Source organism: Sander vitreus, chromosome 8 (assembly GCF_031162955.1).
Source record: "Sander vitreus isolate 19-12246 chromosome 8, sanVit1, whole genome shotgun sequence".
In the NCBI taxonomy this organism is placed as follows: domain Eukaryota; kingdom Metazoa; phylum Chordata; class Actinopteri; order Perciformes; family Percidae; genus Sander; species Sander vitreus.
In genome coordinates, this window is record NC_135862.1 from 34,387,923 (window position 1) to 34,407,472 (window position 19,550).

Here is a 19,550-nt window from a genome sequence, read left to right on the forward strand (position 1 = left end):
TGTTACCAAGTGAAAAATGTAAATGTCAGTTTTCTTTAAGTTTAACTAATCAATGTAACAAGTCTGAAGTCACTGTGTGTGTGTGTGTGTGTGTGTGTGTGTGTGTGTGTGTGTGTGTGTGTGTGTGTGTGTGACTCGAGTCAGAGTCTGGAACTCGAGTCTCTGTCTCTGGTAGGGTAGGTTGCTCTGGGGTCCTTCTGGGAGTAATCTCGGGGTACATGGGGTTCTGGAGAAAGCTGCGAGCAGCACCACCAGGCCGAGCAGTGGCCCTGAGTCATGCATCCAAAGTTCCCGTTCAGACCAAAAGACACCTTTACTACTCTCTGACTCTTCCTGAAGGTGGTCAGATGGCACCTCCCCTCCTAGTCTGTCAAATGCTGACAAATGAACTTTAATGTTGGTACCTCTCCTGGAGAGTCCTTTCTTAAGATTATTTTTAATGTTCAGGTTCCAACTTGAGATGTATTCAGGAGCTTCTTTTTTGCAGTTTCATAGAATCTCTCTCTCCCTCTTCTTCCTCGTTTTTCAGTAAATGTTTCTTCTTATCCTGGAAAATGTCAAACTACAAACTAAGACTTATCAAGTTGACACAGAGTTAAAGAAGGTAAAGTCAGCTTATGAGACTTTGGAAACATTGTGTAATTATGATAGAAAAGACAATATACAAGATAAACATTTAAAGATTAAAATTCAGTCTGTGATGTTAACTAGGACAATATATTTATTGTATTCTCCACATAACATACAGAAACATTTCATTTCACAATGACCAAAATGTACATCCTAACAAACACATGAAGGCACTTTGAATATAATGGAAGTATCTGCTGATGTACTTGTTGACAAGATAATGAAATGTGACAAGATACTAAAATAACATCTTGATGGATAAAAAGAAATCATCAGACACGTAATAATAACAAAAAATGCTCATAAGTCAATGTGAAAATAGAAAATAAACAAACTACCCATTTTCTAGTATAGACATTCTCTTGAATTAACGACACCCCTTCTTTCCTCCACAACCATCCTTTTAACTGTACCTTGAGATGTGTTAAAGAGGCTGCCTTGAATAAAATCTAGCAAATTATTGTTCAGGACTAAAAATGATTAAGAGGTTTACTGTAAGAATACGGTGAGTGTTGTAAAGGATATTATTTTAAAATAAAAAATGACATTATGATTATGACATCATATGATTATCAATTTCAGGTCATATTGTCCAACCCAATATGTTTCTAAATGCTCTTAGAGCAAGTGATCATCCCTTGTAAGAGAATTACTTCACTGGAACTGAGGTGGTTTCCCTGTTACAGAAGTGAGATGCTAAATTAGTAACAAATTCAGAATACTCACAGAGAGAAATAAGAAGGAAAATGATGAGAGCAGCTTGTAGCATACACAGGAGTCCAAGGATCACAGCAGCCAGCCTGTATCGTTTTATACCTGTATGTAGAACACACACACACACACACACACACACACACACACACACACACACACACACACACACACACACACACACACACACACACACACACACACACACACACACACACAGTCAGATCAACCTTTTTTTCAGTTACATAACTAACCCTAACCCTAACCCAAACCTAACCTAATATAACCTAACCCATCAGGCCACTTTACTAATGGTTCTGCTATAATCATATGACTTAAAGTGCTCATATCATGCTTTTTGGCTTTTTCCCTTTCCTTTAGTGTGTTAAAGGTTACAAAGTGAAAAAGCCCAAAGTCCCCCCCAAAGGGACTTACCATCTCCAACAGAAAACACTGTTCACAAACTGCTCCAAACAGCTCTATTGTAGTCCAGCCTTTACTTCAGAGACAAACGTGGTCACTTTGGAACACACGTTATAATGCTCGCCTAGCTGCTAGCATGGCACGCCCAAATACTGACTAGCTAGCTGTGCTGACCTAGCTACTGCGCATGTGTGACTCCCAACAAAGATGGAACAGAAGTGAGATGTCTCACTCTGTAGCTAAAACAGAGAGCTCAACACACAGGGTGAAAAGAGGAGCTGCAGCAATGTGCAGTACAACAAAAATATGGTGTTTTTTGAAAATTAAACCACATAAACCTATTCTGATATAACCTCTAAATACAATTAGGAAACTGAAAATGAGCAGAATATGAGCACTTTAAAGTCTCTAAACATTTGATTAATATAGCATGTATAACTGATACATTTAAATATATAAAGTGTGAGTATTTATAAGGAAATATATGTACATGTATACTTTTAAAATAAAAAAAATAAAAAACTGTTGAAACCACAGATTCATGATGAGAAAAAAACGTTGCAGGGAAAAGTTTCAGCAGTCTGAACTCCACTCAAACAGCTGATGGTGTCGCTGTGACTCACTTTGTCAAGTTGCCAGAGGCTGGTTTTAGAACGTCAGGGACATCATCTGTTTCAACAGCCAATCAGCTCATAGCAACTCAGCTGGTCAAGTTACAAGCTGTCAACTGGTCGAAATGGAGTTGAAGAGAACGCATGAGAGTGGTCGAGTGAGCTAGAGCATGAGAGGGAGCGGTGAATCTTTGGTCTGACTTGGACTCCACAATTCAGTTCACTACTACAGTTTACTGTGTATTTTCACATCTTCAGAAAGTATTTAGGACTTAGTAAACATCACACTCCTATGAAAATAAAGTCAAACAAATAGGTAGTATGCAGGTAGTAAAAGGTAGTAAAAGATGTAAAAATGCATAAAAGGTTAATCAAATTAAAAGATTTTTAATAAAATGACAAAAGCTATTTTCACATCTGCACTTAACACTGAGATTGCTTTGCTTTCTTTGGAGGAATTATTTCTAAAACATTTTTTTAATTATGCTTTGTATGGCCTGAAATTTTCCAGTTGAAGGTAGAAGATAAGATTACTGTTAACATTGTTGTCCATGTCACTTTTTAAAACTGTACCTCGTCTTTGTTAAACTGTAGGATTTGTGTCTCACCGAGCTCTGCAGCAGCCACTTTCCTGTCTTCATCAGAGCAGATCTTTGATTCACCACTCCTGACTGAGGCATAATGGGTGTTTTCATATGGATTATCCTCTTCATGGTAAACCATCTCCATATTTCAGCCACTGGAGAGTGATGAAGGTGTTGGTCGAAGTGTTTTCTTTAAATGATGCTGATCTCTGATCAGATTCTTCTTGTATGTTTCTCTCTGCTTACACAGCAACATTTTCTCTCTCTCTCTCTCTCTCTCTCTCTCTCTCTCTCTCTCTCTCTCTCTCTCTCTCTCTCTCTCTCTCTCTCTCTCTCTCTCTCTCTCTCTCTCTCTCTCTCTCTCTCTCTCTCTCTCTCTCTCTCTCTCTCTCTCTCTCTCTCTCTCTCTCTCTCTCTCTCTCTCTCTCTCTCTCTGTCTCTCTCTGTCTCTCTCTCTCGCTCTCTCTCTCTCTCTCTCTCTCTCTGTCTCTCTCTGTCTCTCTCTCTCGCTCTCTCTCTCTCTCTCTCTCTCTCTCTCGCTCTCTCTCTCTCTCTCTCTCTCTCTCTCTCTCTGTCTCGCTATCTCTCCTTTCTAATTTTTTTTTGTTTTACTCAACTTATAACTTGAAGTTTGGACTAATGCTCTAGTTAAAACCGCTGCAGATCTGATCTTTGGGTAACAGGAAATCCTCACATAGAAGAGAGCAAACGTTCTCTCAGCTTTATCATTCATGTTGCGTATTAGTGACACAAACTGCATGATTATATGAGTTTTCTACTTTCATCACAGAAAACAAACTTGTAAACTCACCATGAACAACCTCTAAATTCATTCTACACTTTGTTACCCACCGTCTTTATTAACCAGCATTCTTAAATTATTCACCAGGATACATGATAACATATGTCGGACTGCAGGGACCCAGGTTCCATTCTGCCCAAGAGTATTAGTTCTGGGAAATGGATCAATCCTAAGAGGGATGGATAAGGACAAGACAGCCAGATAGCCAGACAAATTATTTTAAGAGGATGGAAGAATGAAGGGGTGTTGTCTTTCCAGGAGTGGGCTTGTGAGACGACTAGGGTGGGGGAGTTTGAAAAGATGTCATATAAACGGTTTGACAGATTGGATGTCTATACTAGAAAATGAAGAAAGTAGCTGAACTTTCTGAAGGGCTCCTAAGAAGCTTTGTGCTGTGGAGAGATGTGTATGATGGGCTTATGGTGTTGTCATTTAAACATATCTTCATTTGGTTTATAGTTTATTGTCTATTTTGTTGAATGGTCTGGAATGTTGTAGTTACTGTGTCTGTTAGGGTTGTTTGTTTCTGTTTCCTGGTTGATTTTGTCTGTTGTTCCCTTGTCTTTTCTAGTTTTACTTCTTGTCTGTTGTTTTTTCCCACCTGTTTGATTGTCTGATGTCTGTCACCTGTTCCCCCGTAAATAACAGGCTTTTATTTCGCCATTGACTGATCGTTTGTTTAAATATCACAACACATGTCCATCATAAGATATACGGGAACCTGTGGTAAACTGCCTTTTCGGAGTTAAACTGCACAAGCACACACACTCACACACACACACACACACACACACACACACACACACACACACACACACGGCCACAGTGCAGCAGGCAGAGGCGGAGGAGAGAGAGACTTGTTTAAATTATGACATAGGCTATGTATAAGATTTAGTATTTAGTTCTTTTTTTTTGGTGTATTTGTTTTCTGATTTATTAGAAGTTGAGTTTCAGTCGGTATGATAAATGAACAGTTGTACATAAAGTGGTAACATGCTACGACATGTTATGTAGACTAAAGGGGAGACACCAACCCTTACATTTTAATTGCTAATTTCCATCTGTTGTGCACTACAATAATATAGAAATGATAATTCCACATAACACTAATAGGGACACATAGGGCACACCAGTGCATAGGCCTACTTTTTAATTTAAACTTAAAAGACTTAAACTAATACACTAATAATAGTAGGGATCGCGTTCCACTCTTTTGAATAAGTAAGGGGTGTTTGAGCTAAACCATAAACAATAAAATTAAAGCTCAATAAGTTTTATTTTTCAATATTATTGCAATAGTTGTAGCATTATGAGGTTTTCTTGTCCGGAGATTGTTTTAATACATTTATATTGTTGTGGTTTTTATTTCTAGCTGTTATTTTGGAGCCCTGCAGGTAGCCTCTGTGCTGGGGGGGGTTGAGCAATAACAGGAAGAACGCATTATCTCAAACTGTCAACAGCGTTTTCTTTGCTTGTGAACTTGCGGGTTAATTCTTCCAAGAACAACCAGCAAGAACGTTCTCCTCAAGAACACAAGTTCATTCTTTGCATTCTTGAAATTGAGAAACACCCTCTGTGTTTCCCTTGTCTGCTGTCAGGTCATTGTATTTTCTGTTTGGAGTTCTGTGAGTAAGGTCGGTTACACACTGGATGCGTCGCGCGAGCGTGTCAGCTGCGTGGCGTGTCCGTTTATATTTCGGCTCCCATGTTAACAGGTTAGTGCTTACACACTGCCTGCGTGACACGCATGTCTCAGGTGCGACTCGAGCCACGCCGAAAACGCGCGCGTGCTAGAAATAGAACCAACGCCTATTTTTCATGCGACACTCAAGCATGTTGGAAGCGTTTCCAGGCAAAATAGAATAGGAAAAGCTGTTTATATGTCGTTTAGACACGAATACATATTAATAAATGACATGTTGATGTTTGAAAGTCTCTAGGTTGTGATATAAATGCAGATATATATGTCATTTAAAAAAAAATATAACAGAACAAAATATTCTGTAGCCTATTTTGCCGTCAATACTGCCAACGTTGTCTTTGCTGTAATCAAATCAGTATATATTTATGTTTAACATAGTATTTAATTTTATCAATGGGAAACATACATGTGTCCAGACAAGGCTAGAGCAGCAGCATTGCGTCAGACACGTTTCTGGTGTGTAAAGACAGAAAAATCCACGCAGCCGCCACACAGCTGACACACCAGAACACATGCAACAGAAACGCCATGCTCACGCCACGCAGGCAGTGTGTAACCGGCCTAAGTCTACCTGTTTGTCTCAGTATTGCTGTTTCCTGTATTCCTGTATTCCTGTTTTTTTTTTTATTGCTACTATTGCTACAGAATGACCTGACCAGTCATGGACCCAGCAGAGAGGCATCTCTTCAATGAGAGGGTGTTGCAGTTTGACTGGACTGTGGCTGAACTTTTGAGATCTAGGCCACAGTTGCATGCTCCTATCCTGGAGAGGATTTCCTCGCAGCAGCAGTGGTTTGATGAGAGACCTTGGGTGAGCCCATTTGTTCCCCACCTTGATGTTATCAAGAAGAGATTAGATTGTTTTCTTAATGACTCACCCACCAGCCTGCCGGTTTCCCGGTCTGCCCCTTTGCCTGCTTCTCCTAGGCCTGACGTTTCTCCACCTGAAGGAGAGGCAGAGACTATGTTTGTTGAACTGTGTGATTTAATGTTTGACCTGATAGAGCTGAAGACTATGTGGAAGGAGGCTGACAGTGATTGCCAGAAGGAGGCAATCTTGTCGTTTGCTCGAGATAAGATGTCAGAAAAGCCCTGGTTTAAGGACTCTATTCCTGACTGGGCTAAACGCTTCCTTTCCACTCCAGCTCATTCATCTGCTAAGGAAAGATGTTCTTCCAAGTCTGTTGGCTCTGAAAGCTCCTCTTCAGGGTCCCGGCCTACCTCAATGCCAGCTAGCCCACACCAGCCTGCCTGTTGCTCGGCCTGCTAGCGTTTTAGCTACAGGTTCTTTGTTTTTGATCCGACCTGCCCCTTTGTCTGCTTCTCCCAGTCATGAGGTTTCTCTACCTGGAGGCGCGCCAGAGATGTATATGACTTTGTTCCAGTATTATCAGCGGCCCCGAGCCCGTGCTGTCCAGCGGCCCCGAGCCCGTGCTGACCAGTGTTCCTGAGCTGACCAGTGTTCCTGAGCTGACCAGTGTTCCTGAGCTGACCAGTGTTCCCGAGCTGAGCAGTGTTCCTAAGCTGACCAGTGTTCCTGAGCCTGAGCTGACCAGTGTACCTGAGCCTGAGCTGACCTGTGTACCTGAGCCTGAGCTGACCAGTATTCTTGAGCTTGAGCTGACCTGTGTACCTGAGCCTGAGCTGACCAGTGTACCAGAGCCTCAGTGGATCTGCCTTCAAGAGTCTTCGATGACCGCTCATCTAGGGTCTTCGATGATTGCTTATCTAGAGTCTTTGATGACCGCTCGCCCAGAGTCTTCGATGACTATAATTAAAACGTTGTCGTAGGACTATAGCAAACACATCGTTGCAACTAGATCATTTATTATAATTAGATCATTCCAGCTGTTTTCTGAATCAAAATAACGTATTTCCACACAATTTTCACCGTTATCATCATTAGGCTACTTGGAATTCCAGTAGCTGAAAAAGGAGCTTTTATCAAAGAATACAACCCAAGAAGCACAAGATAGTGATTTAGTTTGAATGAACCAAATGGAAAAAAATGTGTGAACCTTTTGGTCAGTGGAGTCCCATCCACCCATTTCCACGTCCCCTCTGTCTCTGAGTCAGTCAGGCCAATCCACAGTCTCTTCTGAACTTTTGAAATCCTTGTTTAAAAAAGAGTAACAAACTTTAAACAATATAACAGAATCTTTACAACATTCACACCCATTAAACCAATGTCTATGCATCTGCCACCGCATATGTATAGTATAGTATGTCGAAAAAAGTCATAGTATAGTATGACGCACACTCTGCAAAATCATTGTAACACATACAACAAAATTAAGTGCACTCCTTGTCAAGTGCAGTTTTTTGTCGCAGAGGAGAGAAGAAACTAGAAAATATTCACACTGAGAATGCCTCACTGATGGAGGAGCTGAACCACTTCTTCGCCCGCATCGAGGTTAAGCCACCAGAGGCAGCAACACCACATCCAGCAGCCCACAGTGACACCATCCTCATAGTAAAGGAGCTTGAGGTGAGACATACGCTACAGGCAGTCAACCCGTGGAAGGTGGCTGGCCCTGATGGCATCTGCGGACGCGCACTGAAGGACTGTGCAGACCAGCTGGTGGGGGTATACTAAGAACTTCAACCAGTCACTCTCCCAGCTCACTGTTCCATCCTGCCTGAAGTCCTCCATCATAGTCCCCCTGCCCAAAAAAACAAACATCACCACTCTCAACGACTACCGACCAGTAGCAATCACTCCTGTGATGATTAAGTGCTTTGAGAAACTGGTCCGTAGTCACATCATGTCATTCTATCCTCCCACCTTTGATCCACACCAGTTTGCCTACAGGGCTAATAGATCTACTGAGGATGCAGTGGTTACAGCCCTCCAGTCCCACCTGGAGCAGCAGGGGAGCTATGCCCGGCTGCTCTTCATATAATTTAGCGCTGCTTTTAACACCATCCTCCCCCACAGACTGGTGTCCAAACTATCCGACATTGGAATACCACACTCCACCTACCTCTGGATTAAGGACTTTCTGACAGACCGCACAGTGGGCCCCCAGGCAGAAGATACTGGTCCATGAAAACGAGAACAAACAGACTACAAAACAGCTTTTATCCAACAGCCATAAGTGCATTGAATAATGCTGCTAAAGTATAGTTCCCACCACTGATCTATGTCAATAGGGCTATGTGCAATTTTAAATGTGGATGCCTGTATGGGTGTGTCTCCTATGTGTTTATAGCATTAAGAAGTATGCAGTAGTAGCATTCTCTATTTATTTATTTATTTATTTATGTATTTATTTAGGCATATGTTACCTAGATGTTTGGCACATGACAAGGACTGCACTTAATTTTGTTGTATGTGTTATAATGACAAATAAAGATATTCTATTTGATATTGTATTATTAATGTGTCAACAGCACATGGCAGCCTCACGTGGCTGCCAGAGTGGTTATACATTTTTGTTGGTGAGTCTGTGTTGGTTTTGCAGAGGGAAGACTCTGCCAGGTGCGTCTCCTCAACAAAATAGACCAAATGAAGATATGTTTAAATGACAACACCATAAGCCCATCATACACGTCTCTCCCCAGCACAAAGCTTCTTAGGAGCCCTTCAGAAAGTTCAGCTACTTTCTTCATTTTCTAGTATAGACATCCAATCTGTCAAACCGTTTATATGACATCTTTTCAAACTCCCCCACCCTAGTCGTCTCACAAGCCCACTCCTGGAAAGACAACACCCCTTCATTCTTCCATCCTCTTAAAATAATTTGTCTGGCTATCTGGCTGTCTTGTCCTTATCCATCCCTCTTAGGATTGATCCATTTCCCAGAACTAATACTCTTGGGCAGAATGGAACCTGGGTCCCTGCAGTCCGACATATGTTATCATGTATCCTGGTGAATAATTTAAGAATGCTGGTTAATAAAGACGGTGGGTAACAAAGTGTAGAATGAATTTAGAGGTTGTTCATGGTGAGTTTACAAGTTTGTTTTCTGTGATGAAAGTAGAAAACTCATATAATCATGAATGATAAAGCTGAGAGAACGTTTGCTCTCTTCTATGTGAGGATTTCCTGTTACCCAAAGATCAGATTTTAACTAGAGCATTAGTCCAAACTTCAAGTTATAAGTTGAGTAAAACAAAAAAAAATTAGAAAGGAGAGATAGCGAGAGAGAGAGAGAAAGAGAGAGAGAGAGAGAGAGAGAGAGAGAGAGAGAGAGAGAGAGAGAGAGAGAGAGAGAGAGAGAGAGACAGAGAGAGAGAGAGAGAGAGAGAGACAGAGAGAGAGACAGAGAGAGAGAGAGAGAGAGAGAGAGAGAGAGAGAGACAGAGAGAGAGACAGAGAGAGAGAGAGAGAGAGACAGAGAGAGAGAGAGAGAGAGAGAGAGAGAGAGAGAGAGAGAGAGAGAGAGAGAGAGAGAGAGAGAGAGAGCAGAGAGAGAGAGAGAGCAGAGAGAGAGAGAGAGAGAGAGAGAGAGAGAGAGAGAGAGAGAGAGAGAGAGAGAGAGAGAGAGAGAGAGAGCAGAGAGAGAGAGAGAGAGCGAGAGAGAGAGAGAGAGAGAGAGAGAGAGAGAGAGAGAGACAGAGAGAGAGAGAGAGAGAGAGAGAGAGAGAGAGAGAGAGAGAGAGAGAGAGAGAGAGAGAGAGAGAGAGAGAGAGAGAGAGAGAGAGAGAGAGAGAGAGAGAGAGAGAGAGAGAGAGAGAGAGAGAGAGAGAGAGAGAGAGAAAGTGTTGCTGTGTAAGCAGAGAGAAACATACAAGAAGAATCTGATCAGAGATCAGCATCATTCAAACACCTTCATCACTCTCCAGTGGCTGAAATATGGAGATGGTTTACCATGAAGAGGATAATCCATATGAAAACACCCATTATGCCTCAGTCAGGAGTGGTGAATCAAAGATCTGCTCTGATGAAGACAGGAAAGTGGCTGCTGCAGAGCTCGGTGAGACACAAATCCTACAGTTTAACAAAGACGAGGTACAGTTTTAAAAAGTGACATGGACAACAATGTTAACAGTAATCTTATCTTCTACCTTCAACTGGAAAATTTCAGGCCATACAAAGCATAATTAAAAAAATGTTTTAGAAATAATTCCTCCAAAGAAAGCAAAGCAATCTCAGTGTTAAGTGCAGATGTGAAAATAGCTTTTGTCATTTTATTAAAAATCTTTTAATTTGATTAACCTTTTATGCATTTTTACATCTTTTACTACCTTTTACTACCCGCATACTACCTATTTGTTTGACTTTATTTTCATAGGAGTGTGATGTTTACTAAGTCCTAAATACTTTCTGAAGATGTGAAAATACACAGTAAACTGTAGTAGTGAACTGAATTGTGGAGTCCAAGTCAGACCAAAGATTCACCGCTCCCTCTCATGCTCTAGCTCACTCGACCACTCTCATGCGTTCTCTTCAACTCCATTTCGACCAGTTGACAGCTTGTAACTTGACCAGCTGAGTTGCTATGAGCTGATTGGCTGTTGAAACAGATGATGTCCCTGACGTTCTAAAACCAGCCTCTGGCAACTTGACAAAGTGAGTCACAGCGACACCATCAGCTGTTTGAGGGGAGCTGAGACGGGCCGGTTCAGACTGCTGAAACTTTTCCCTGCAATGTTTTTTTTATTTTTTTATTTTAAAAGTATACATGTACATATATTTCCTTATAAATACTCACACTTTATATATTTAAATGTATCAGTTATACATGCTATATTAATCAAATGTTTAGAGACTTTAAAGTGCTCATATTCTGCTCATTTTCAGTTTCCTAATTGTATTTAGAGGTTATATCAGAATAGGTTTATGTGGTTTAATTTTCAAAAAACACCATATTTTTGTTGTACTGCACATTGCTGCAGCTCCTCTTTTCACCCTGTGTGTTGAGCTCTCTGTTTTAGCTACAGAGTGAGACATCTCACTTCTGTTCCATCTTTGTTTGGGAGTCACACATGCGCAGTAGCTAGGTCAGCACAGCTAGCTAGTCAGTATTAGGGCGTGCCATGCTAGCAGCTAGTTCACTTTGTAACCTTTAACACACTAAAGGAAAGGGAAAAAGCCAAAAAGCATGATATGAGCACTTTAAGTCATATGATTATAGCAGAACCATTAGTAAAGTGGCCTGATGGGTTAGGTTATATTAGGTTAGGTTTGGGTTAGGGTTAGGGTTAGTTATGTAACTGAAAAAAAGGTTGATCTGACTGTGTGTGTGTGTGTGTGTGTGTGTGTGTGTGTGTGTGTGTGTGTGTGTGTGTGTGTGTGTGTGTGTGTGTGTGCGTATCTATACAGGTATAAAACGATACAGGCTGGCTGCTGTGATCCTTGGACTCCTGTGTATGCTACAAGCTGCTCTCATCATTTTCCTTCTTATTTCTCTCTGTGAGTATTCTGAATTTGTTACTAATTTAGCATCTCACTTCTGTAACAGGGAAACCACCTCAGTTCCAGTGAAGTAATTCTCTTACAAGGGATGATCACTTGCTCTAAGAGCATTTAGAAACATATTGGGTTGGACAATATGACCTGAAATTGATAATCATATGATGTCATAATCATAATGTCATTTTTTATTTTAAAATAATATCCTTTACAACACTCACCGTATTCTTACAGTAAACCTCTTAATCATTTTTAGTCCTGAACAATAATTTGCTAGATTTTATTCAAGAAAGCCATCTTGGAAATTTGGTTTTACATTTATTGATCTCTTTAATCACACAATCCAACTGAAGAGACACTAAGAGTCCCATATTGGGCAAATGTACCTGTCTGTGATCCCTCATATGATACAGCCAACATCCAGATGTGTCATTGACACCACCTTGGCTCTTTGTTTCTTAGAGAATACAAGAAGTTTGTCTTCCCAAAGTTAAACTAAACAAACTACTGTTAATCTGATTCTGTTGAAAATAATGATAACCTCTCCTCTCATAATGACAGTTTCAGAGAGAGACGAGTTTAAGAGAACCAACTTGGGTAAGTACGATGATGAAACTTCACCAATAATCAGGGTTTAGATCTTAAGGGGTGCACAGGAAGTCCAAGCAAGGTAAATATAGGTGTTACCATAGACAGTATATAAGAATGGACCAACAGATCCCGTGTCTCTGGACGGAGACCAGTGAAGGATATTAGAAGCACTTTTCCGGTGATGGCTGAGCGTTACTGAGCAGCCTCCAACTGAGAGAGACGACGTAAATGTGACGTGAGCAACCTGTCTGAAAGTTGTAAGTCTTCTGGTAGCTGTGCCAAAAGAAATCTCAATCATTCCCAGATGATGGAGACGGAGAGCGTAGGTATATGTAAGGAGATAACATAGGCATAGGCTAATTATTGCTAACTAAAATGATAGTTAACATTAGTAATTAAACCTAAACAGCTAATGTAAGTCCAAACTGCCTGAGAGCACTCCTTAATTTCTCTACTATGAGACAGTAAGTCTCGTGGTTAATCGTTAGCATATTTTTACAAAAACGTCTGCTACGGAGCCATAACGTGAGATACAAGGTAATGGAGCCTTTTATACATTGTCGTGTTTTTTTAGAAATAAACAATGGACAAATAAAGTCTTTAAACGCTTTAGATGTAAATTTATTCGCTGTCAAAGTGACGTCAAAATGAATGGCAGTCAATGGAATGCTAACTGGAGGTGATGGCTTATTAGCATCAAAATGGCGCCATAGGAGGTTTGGGTTGTGAGGAGACGCTTACCCCCTTGGGTGTTAGGCGTGTTAAATATAATGTGAAATATCCCAGTTAAATCCTGTCAGTGAGGACTGATGAGATGATTTCTCAGGCAGAACACTGAAGTGACAAACAGGAGCAGAACAAAGCTAGAAGAAGAGTGGATAACAGGGACTTTGATTCATCATGTGGACAGATACATTACTCTAAATTAATGTTAATGCTGCTCTGTGTCTGTTGCATATCTATAAAGGAAATTGTTTTGCTAACACATCAGCCAATAACAACTTCACTAAGTCATGGTTGTGTGTGTTATCATGTTCCAGAAGTCTTCCGCCCCCAAGTGGACAGAAAATGAATAAAGGGAAATCTATTGAATGAATTAACCAGTCACATTTGTCAGCCAGTAAACTTTGAGATCAGCACAAATTAGGTATCAGGATGCTAGATGGCATAGGGGCTTATTTGATCCAGTAAAAGGTAACTGTTTACGAGTATTAAACTAAATACCTATAATTGAAGATGAATGAAATATGTAAATTATGTGTTAAAGTGAACTGTCTCTTTACTAATGGACTGGGCATTCAGTTTCTAACTGGGACGTTTTGGGACCTATTGGCGGGGATTTGCCACTGCTTCATATCAACAGTTACCTTAATATAATACTGTATGAGGCGTTTTCTTTTGTGGGGTGCAAATTTTTCACCAAAACAAGTTCCTCCCTGAGATGATTTTGCAGAGCCACGTTCACTGCCCCCAGAGTTTAGAGCCACCCAAGACGATTGTGATTCCATCCATCCATCTCCATCTTCATCCGCTTATCCGGGGTCGGGTCGCGGGGGTAGCAGCTCCAGCAGGGGACCCCAAACTTCCCTTTCCCGGGCCACATTAACCAGCTCTGACTGGGGGATCCCGAGGCGTTCCCAGGCCAGGTTAGAGATATAATCCCTCCACCTAGTCCTGGGTCTCCCCCGAGGCCTCCTCCCAGCTGGACGTGCCTGGAACACCTCCTTACCAGATGCCCGAACCACCTCAACTGGCTCCTTTCGACGCAAAGGAGCAGCGGCTCTACTCCGAGCTCCTCACGGATGACTGAGCTTCTCACCCTATCTCTAAGGGAGACGCCAGCTACCCTCCTGAGGAAACCCATTTCGGCCGCTTGTACCCTGGATCTTGTTCTTTCGGTCATGACCCAGCCTTCATGACCATAGGTGAGGGTAGGAACAAAAACTGACCGGTAGATTGAGAGCTTTGCCTTCTGGCTCAGCTCTCTTTTCGTCACAACGGTGCGATAAATTGAATGTAATACCGCACCTGCTGTGCCGATTCTCCGACCACCTCCCGCTCCATTGTCCCCTCACTGCGAACAAGACCCCAAGGTACTTGAACTCCTTCACTTGGGGTAAGGACTCATTCCCTACCTGGAGAAGGCACTCCATCGGTTTCCTGCTGAGAACCATGGCCTCCGATTTAGAGGTGCTGATCCTCATCCCAGCCGCTTCACACTCGGCTGCGAACCGATCCAGTGAGTGCTGAAGGTCACAGGCCGATGATGCCATCAGGACCACATCATCTGCAAAAGCAGCGATGAGATCCCCAGCCCACCGAACTGCAACCCCTCTCCACCCCCGACTCACACCTCGATATCCTGTCCATAAATACTACAAACAGGATTGGTGACAAAGCGCAGCCCTGGCGGAGGCCAACTCTCACCTGAAACGAGTCCGACTTACTGCCGAGAACCCGGACACAGCTCTCGTTTTGGTCGTACAGAGATTGGATGGCCCTGAGAAGGGACCCCCTCACCCCGTACTCCCGCAGCACCTCCCACAGTATCTCCCGGGGCACCCGGTCATACGCCTTCTCCAGATCCACAAAACACATGTAGACTGGTTGGGCATACTCCCAGGCTCCCTCCAGGATCCTTGCGAGAGTAAAGATCTGGTCCGTTGTTCCACGACCAGGACGGAATCCGCATTGTTCCTCTTCAACCTGAGATTCGACTATCGACCGAACCCTCCTTTCCAGCACCTTGGAGTAGACTTTACCGGGGAGGCTGAGAAGTGTGATACCCCTGTAATTGGCACACACCCTCTGGTCCCCCTTTTTAAAAAGGGGAACCACCACCTCGGTCTGCCACTCCTTAGGCACCGTCCCAGACTTCCACGCAATGTTGAAGAGGCGTGTCAACCAAGACCACGATTGTGATTGGTTCAAAGAAATGCAAACAACCCCTGACCGTGTTTTTTCCTATGTGTAGTGTATGTGTGGAGGGGCCAGATTGTTTCCCACAGCACCATGGAGATAGGTCTGGCAATGTGAGAGGATCACTAGTGATGACTGATGCAGTTGTAAGAGAGCTAATGATACAGTATTAGATAGGGCTGGGCAATATATCAATATTTTATTGATATTGTTATATGAGATTAGATATTGTCTTAGATTTTGGTTATCGTAAAATGGTATGATGGTATAAGTGCAGTTTTTTCCTGGTTTTAAAGGCTGCATTACAGTAAAGTGATGTCCTTTTCTGAACTCACCATACTGTTCCAGCTGTTCTGTTATCTGCCTTTACCCACTTACTCTTTAAATCTATCTTACTGATGATTATTTATCAAAACTCTCATTGTGTAAATATTTTGTGAAAGTACCAAAATATTGCTGCAATATCGATATTGAGGTATTTAGTCAAAAATATTGTGATATTTGATTTTCTCCATATCCCCCAGCCCTAGTTTTAGATGAAGAAGAGGAAATAACAGATCATTTTAGACTATAAAGATTAAATAATAAAATATTTTTATAAGTGTAGATTCTTTAATGAATAGTAACAAAGTGCTACATCGTAATCCACACTTGTAGTTTCTTTACAGCAGTCACATTCAGCAGTTTCTGATACTCTGTTATCTAAAGAGAACTTGTGCTACGATAACATCCGTAGACAATTCTGTTTCAGATGTTGAGGCTGGTTTCAAAACCCTGACTGAGGAGAGAGATGACCTGAAGAGGAAACTGAATAACTTAGGTAAGTGTGATGATGAATTCAATAATCAGAGTTCAGATCAAGAAGCGTCCAAGTCCAATAATGAGCAAATGCAAGTGATTATTTTACATGTAAAGTTCCCGGTAAATATTATGATTGTCCCAAAGTTTCTTTCCAAGAGATGTAGTCCGTCACAACAATGTGCTGCATTTCAAATATGTAAACAATTTTTCTTTCTTTTTCATTCTTCTATTAGTAAGTTATAGCATAAGTCCAAAAGTAAGAAGACTACGAGCTATAGAATGAATGGTGCAATAGATTTTAAGAATGTATATATTGGCTTTGTGGATGTAAACAGTTTTGCTCATATATAATTCATAAAACTGGCCTCATGCAACATTTATAACTACTGTCACATTTACATTTGTTGACTTTACAATCATTTTTATTTTTCCCCAAATAACAAATTGCCCTTTTGTTGTCCCAATGAAAATCCAATGAAAAAGATTTGTTAATGTTGTTGTTCATTTGAGTTCTTTCTGTTTTCACTAAGCTCAAGAAGGATGGGAGTATTTCAGACGGTAGTTTCTACTACATTTCTTCTACCAGGAAAACCTGGCAACAGAGTAGAGATGACTGTCTTCAAAAGGGTGCAGACCTGGTGATTATCAACAGCAAAGAAGAACAGGTACGTGTGTGTGTGTGTGTGTGTGTGTGTGTGTGTGTGTGTGTGTGTGTGTGTGTGTGTGTGTGTGTGTGTGTGTGTGTGTGTGTGTGTGTGTGTGTGTGTGTGTGTGTGTGTGTGTGTGTGTGTGTGTGTGTGTGTGTGTGTGTGTGTGTGTGTGTGTGTGTGTGTGTGTGTGTGTGTGTGTGTGTGTGTGTGTGTGTGTGTGTGTGTGTGTGTGTGTGTGTGTGTGTGTGTGTGTGTGTGTGTGTGTGTGTGTGTGTGTGTGTGTGTCAGTCAGACATAGTTTAAAAATAAAGAGTAAAAATGTTGAATGAATGCAAAGATCAATGCGGTGGCTGATACATAGACATTGGTTTAATGGGTGTGAATGTTGTAAAGATTCTGTTATATTGTTTAAAGTTTGTGACTCTCTTTTTTAAACAAGGATTTCACAAGAAAATTTGAGAAGAGACTGTGGATTGGCCTGACTGACTCAAAGACAGAGCTGAAGTGGGAAATGGGTGGATGGGACTCCACTGACCAAAAGGTTCACACATTTTTTCCATTCGGTCCATTCAAACTAAATCACTATCTTGTGCTTCTTGGGTTGTGTTCTCTGATCAAAGTTCTTTTTTTCAGCTACTGGGATTCTGGCGAGCCTAACGATATTAACGGTGAAGACTGTGTGGAAATACGTTTTTTTGATCCAGAAAAAAGCTGGAATGATAATAACTGTCTCACTGAACTCAACTGGATCTGTGAAATGAAAGTCCGTCCATAACTCTGCAACCAAACCCACCAGACAGAAAATTCAGGACGATAAATATATTGCTGATACAATTTAAATCTTCACAACAGCAACCTGAATATGTTCATGTGGACACATCATTTCCAAGTAAAAACTGCATTTTAGGATTTGCCAGCTCAGTGTGGGATAATCTGAAGTAAAGTGACCTGTTAACACATAGAAACAAATGTCCAACGAGGTTCACTGCTTTGGCTGAAAAAAAGAAGAAAAAAAACTGCAATATGTTATACATGTTTTGATTTATTGCTTGCTGAATGAATGTATAAATGTTTATGGGTGGGAGGGGGGGATGTGTGCGTCTGGCCACATCACAGGGGGGTCTAGTCCCGTCTCACTGGTTTAGTTAAGACCTGTTTTCTTTGTCATTATGTTGTGAAGGCAGCCTCTTTAACACATCTCAAGGTACAGTTAAAAGGATGGTTGTGGAGGAAATTTTGCTTTCTTGTTCTGACTCGATGACATTGTAAATGAGGGTCAATGATCTCTCAAAGATGAATACAGGTTGAATGAAAAATACATTCTGTATTGGGCATGGTATTACGTCATTTCCTCAATCACTTCTTGCATGTTTTGGTGACAAAACATAGTCTGGAGAGCAGGCAGACTCATCTGGGATTCCTACTGGTGAACCATCTGGTAGTTAGTGAGTCCTGTCACCACTCAGTCATGTAGTCTAAACTTTAAGACTCACAATTACAACTGCAAGTTGTGTAGTGTGAACAGTACAGCAAACTGATGACTTAGTGGGAAGTTGTACTAATATTGGTTCTTCAGTTTTCTGTTCCTTTTTTTGCATAGTGATGTCTCACAATCAAATTAGCTAAGCTTCATTCATCTCTAATGACTTTTTCTGTTGTTTACTCATCAAATCCCTCACTCCAGTTCCATTTCTGGTTCATTTGATTCACAGTCAAAGTTGTTACTTATGATCTTGACCAAATAGGGTAATACTTTACATTTCTAATGAATTACCTGTTTCTCTGGTGGTAATGTAAACACCCTTCATTGTTCATCATTGTTTTATTTTTTAACTCTTCACATTTAATTGTCTTCAAATTGCCTTTAACTTTGGCAAAATGGGTACAGGTAGACCTCATTGAGAATTGAAACATTTAGTTTGTGTAGTAAACTCTTTGGGAATTAAAATAAGATGGCCCAATATGTAAAGCTACATTTGGCACTTTAAACATATTAATAAATAACAAAGAACAAAAAAAAGGACAAATCCCATTTTCCACGAGTTAATACCACTAAAGATGACAGGTCGACAGTAGACGCCACATAGAGCTCAAGGCTATGAATATGAAGATCAATCTGTGTCAAGTTTATCTAGCCAATAATCTGTAATACATTGTGTTTTGGTTAGGCACCTACTTAGATTATGGTTATTCACAGGCTCATTTATGTCTCGGCAATTGCCAACAAGTTTTGGATTGATACCATTTTGTTACACGAAAAAATGGTAAATAAAAACGTGTCACATACACACAGTACAATGTTGTGAAATGTAATTACTGCATTAAACCATCCTTTCATCCCTAATGCTCCTTTACTATTACACAACTATAGGCTACACTACAACCCTTACTGCATTACTCTAATATCTTTAGTACTAATGACAATGTATTTAAATAGAGATTACAATAGAGATTTATATTTGATCACCAATATACAGATTACATGACATTATACACTGAACATACAATAGAAACTAAAGACATTTAGATTACTGATAAAACATTAAATAATGCAAAATGTAAAATGTTAATCCAAAGTTCATTTATATAGCCTACTGTACTCAACTTTCATCTATTTTTTGTTTTATTCTTTGTCTTCAGATTGGAGGCATTTTATTCCATATATTCTGTATATTATGGTCTTTAGTTAGATTTAGTGTTTGTAAGGTACAATGTTGGTAACCAGGTTGTCCAGTACCAGTTTCCTGTGTAGTGTGTGTGACTGATGC

General features: G+C 40.9%; 1 protein-coding gene across 1 annotated transcript; it reads left to right on the plus strand.

Annotated features, from left to right (window-relative positions):
• Positions 1–10,129: 10,129 nt before the first annotated feature.
• On the plus strand, positions 10,130–19,262 carry LOC144522664 (C-type lectin domain family 4 member E-like). Its single transcript, XM_078257918.1, is given in 9 exon segments — positions 10,130–10,382; positions 11,732–11,821; positions 12,383–12,418; positions 16,083–16,151; positions 16,663–16,688; positions 16,690–16,797; positions 17,222–17,290; positions 17,292–17,323; positions 17,416–19,262. Coding segments are annotated over 9 exon segments (693 nt in total). The 5' UTR covers positions 10,130–10,261; the 3' UTR covers positions 17,558–19,262.
• Positions 19,263–19,550: the final 288 nt, after the last annotated feature.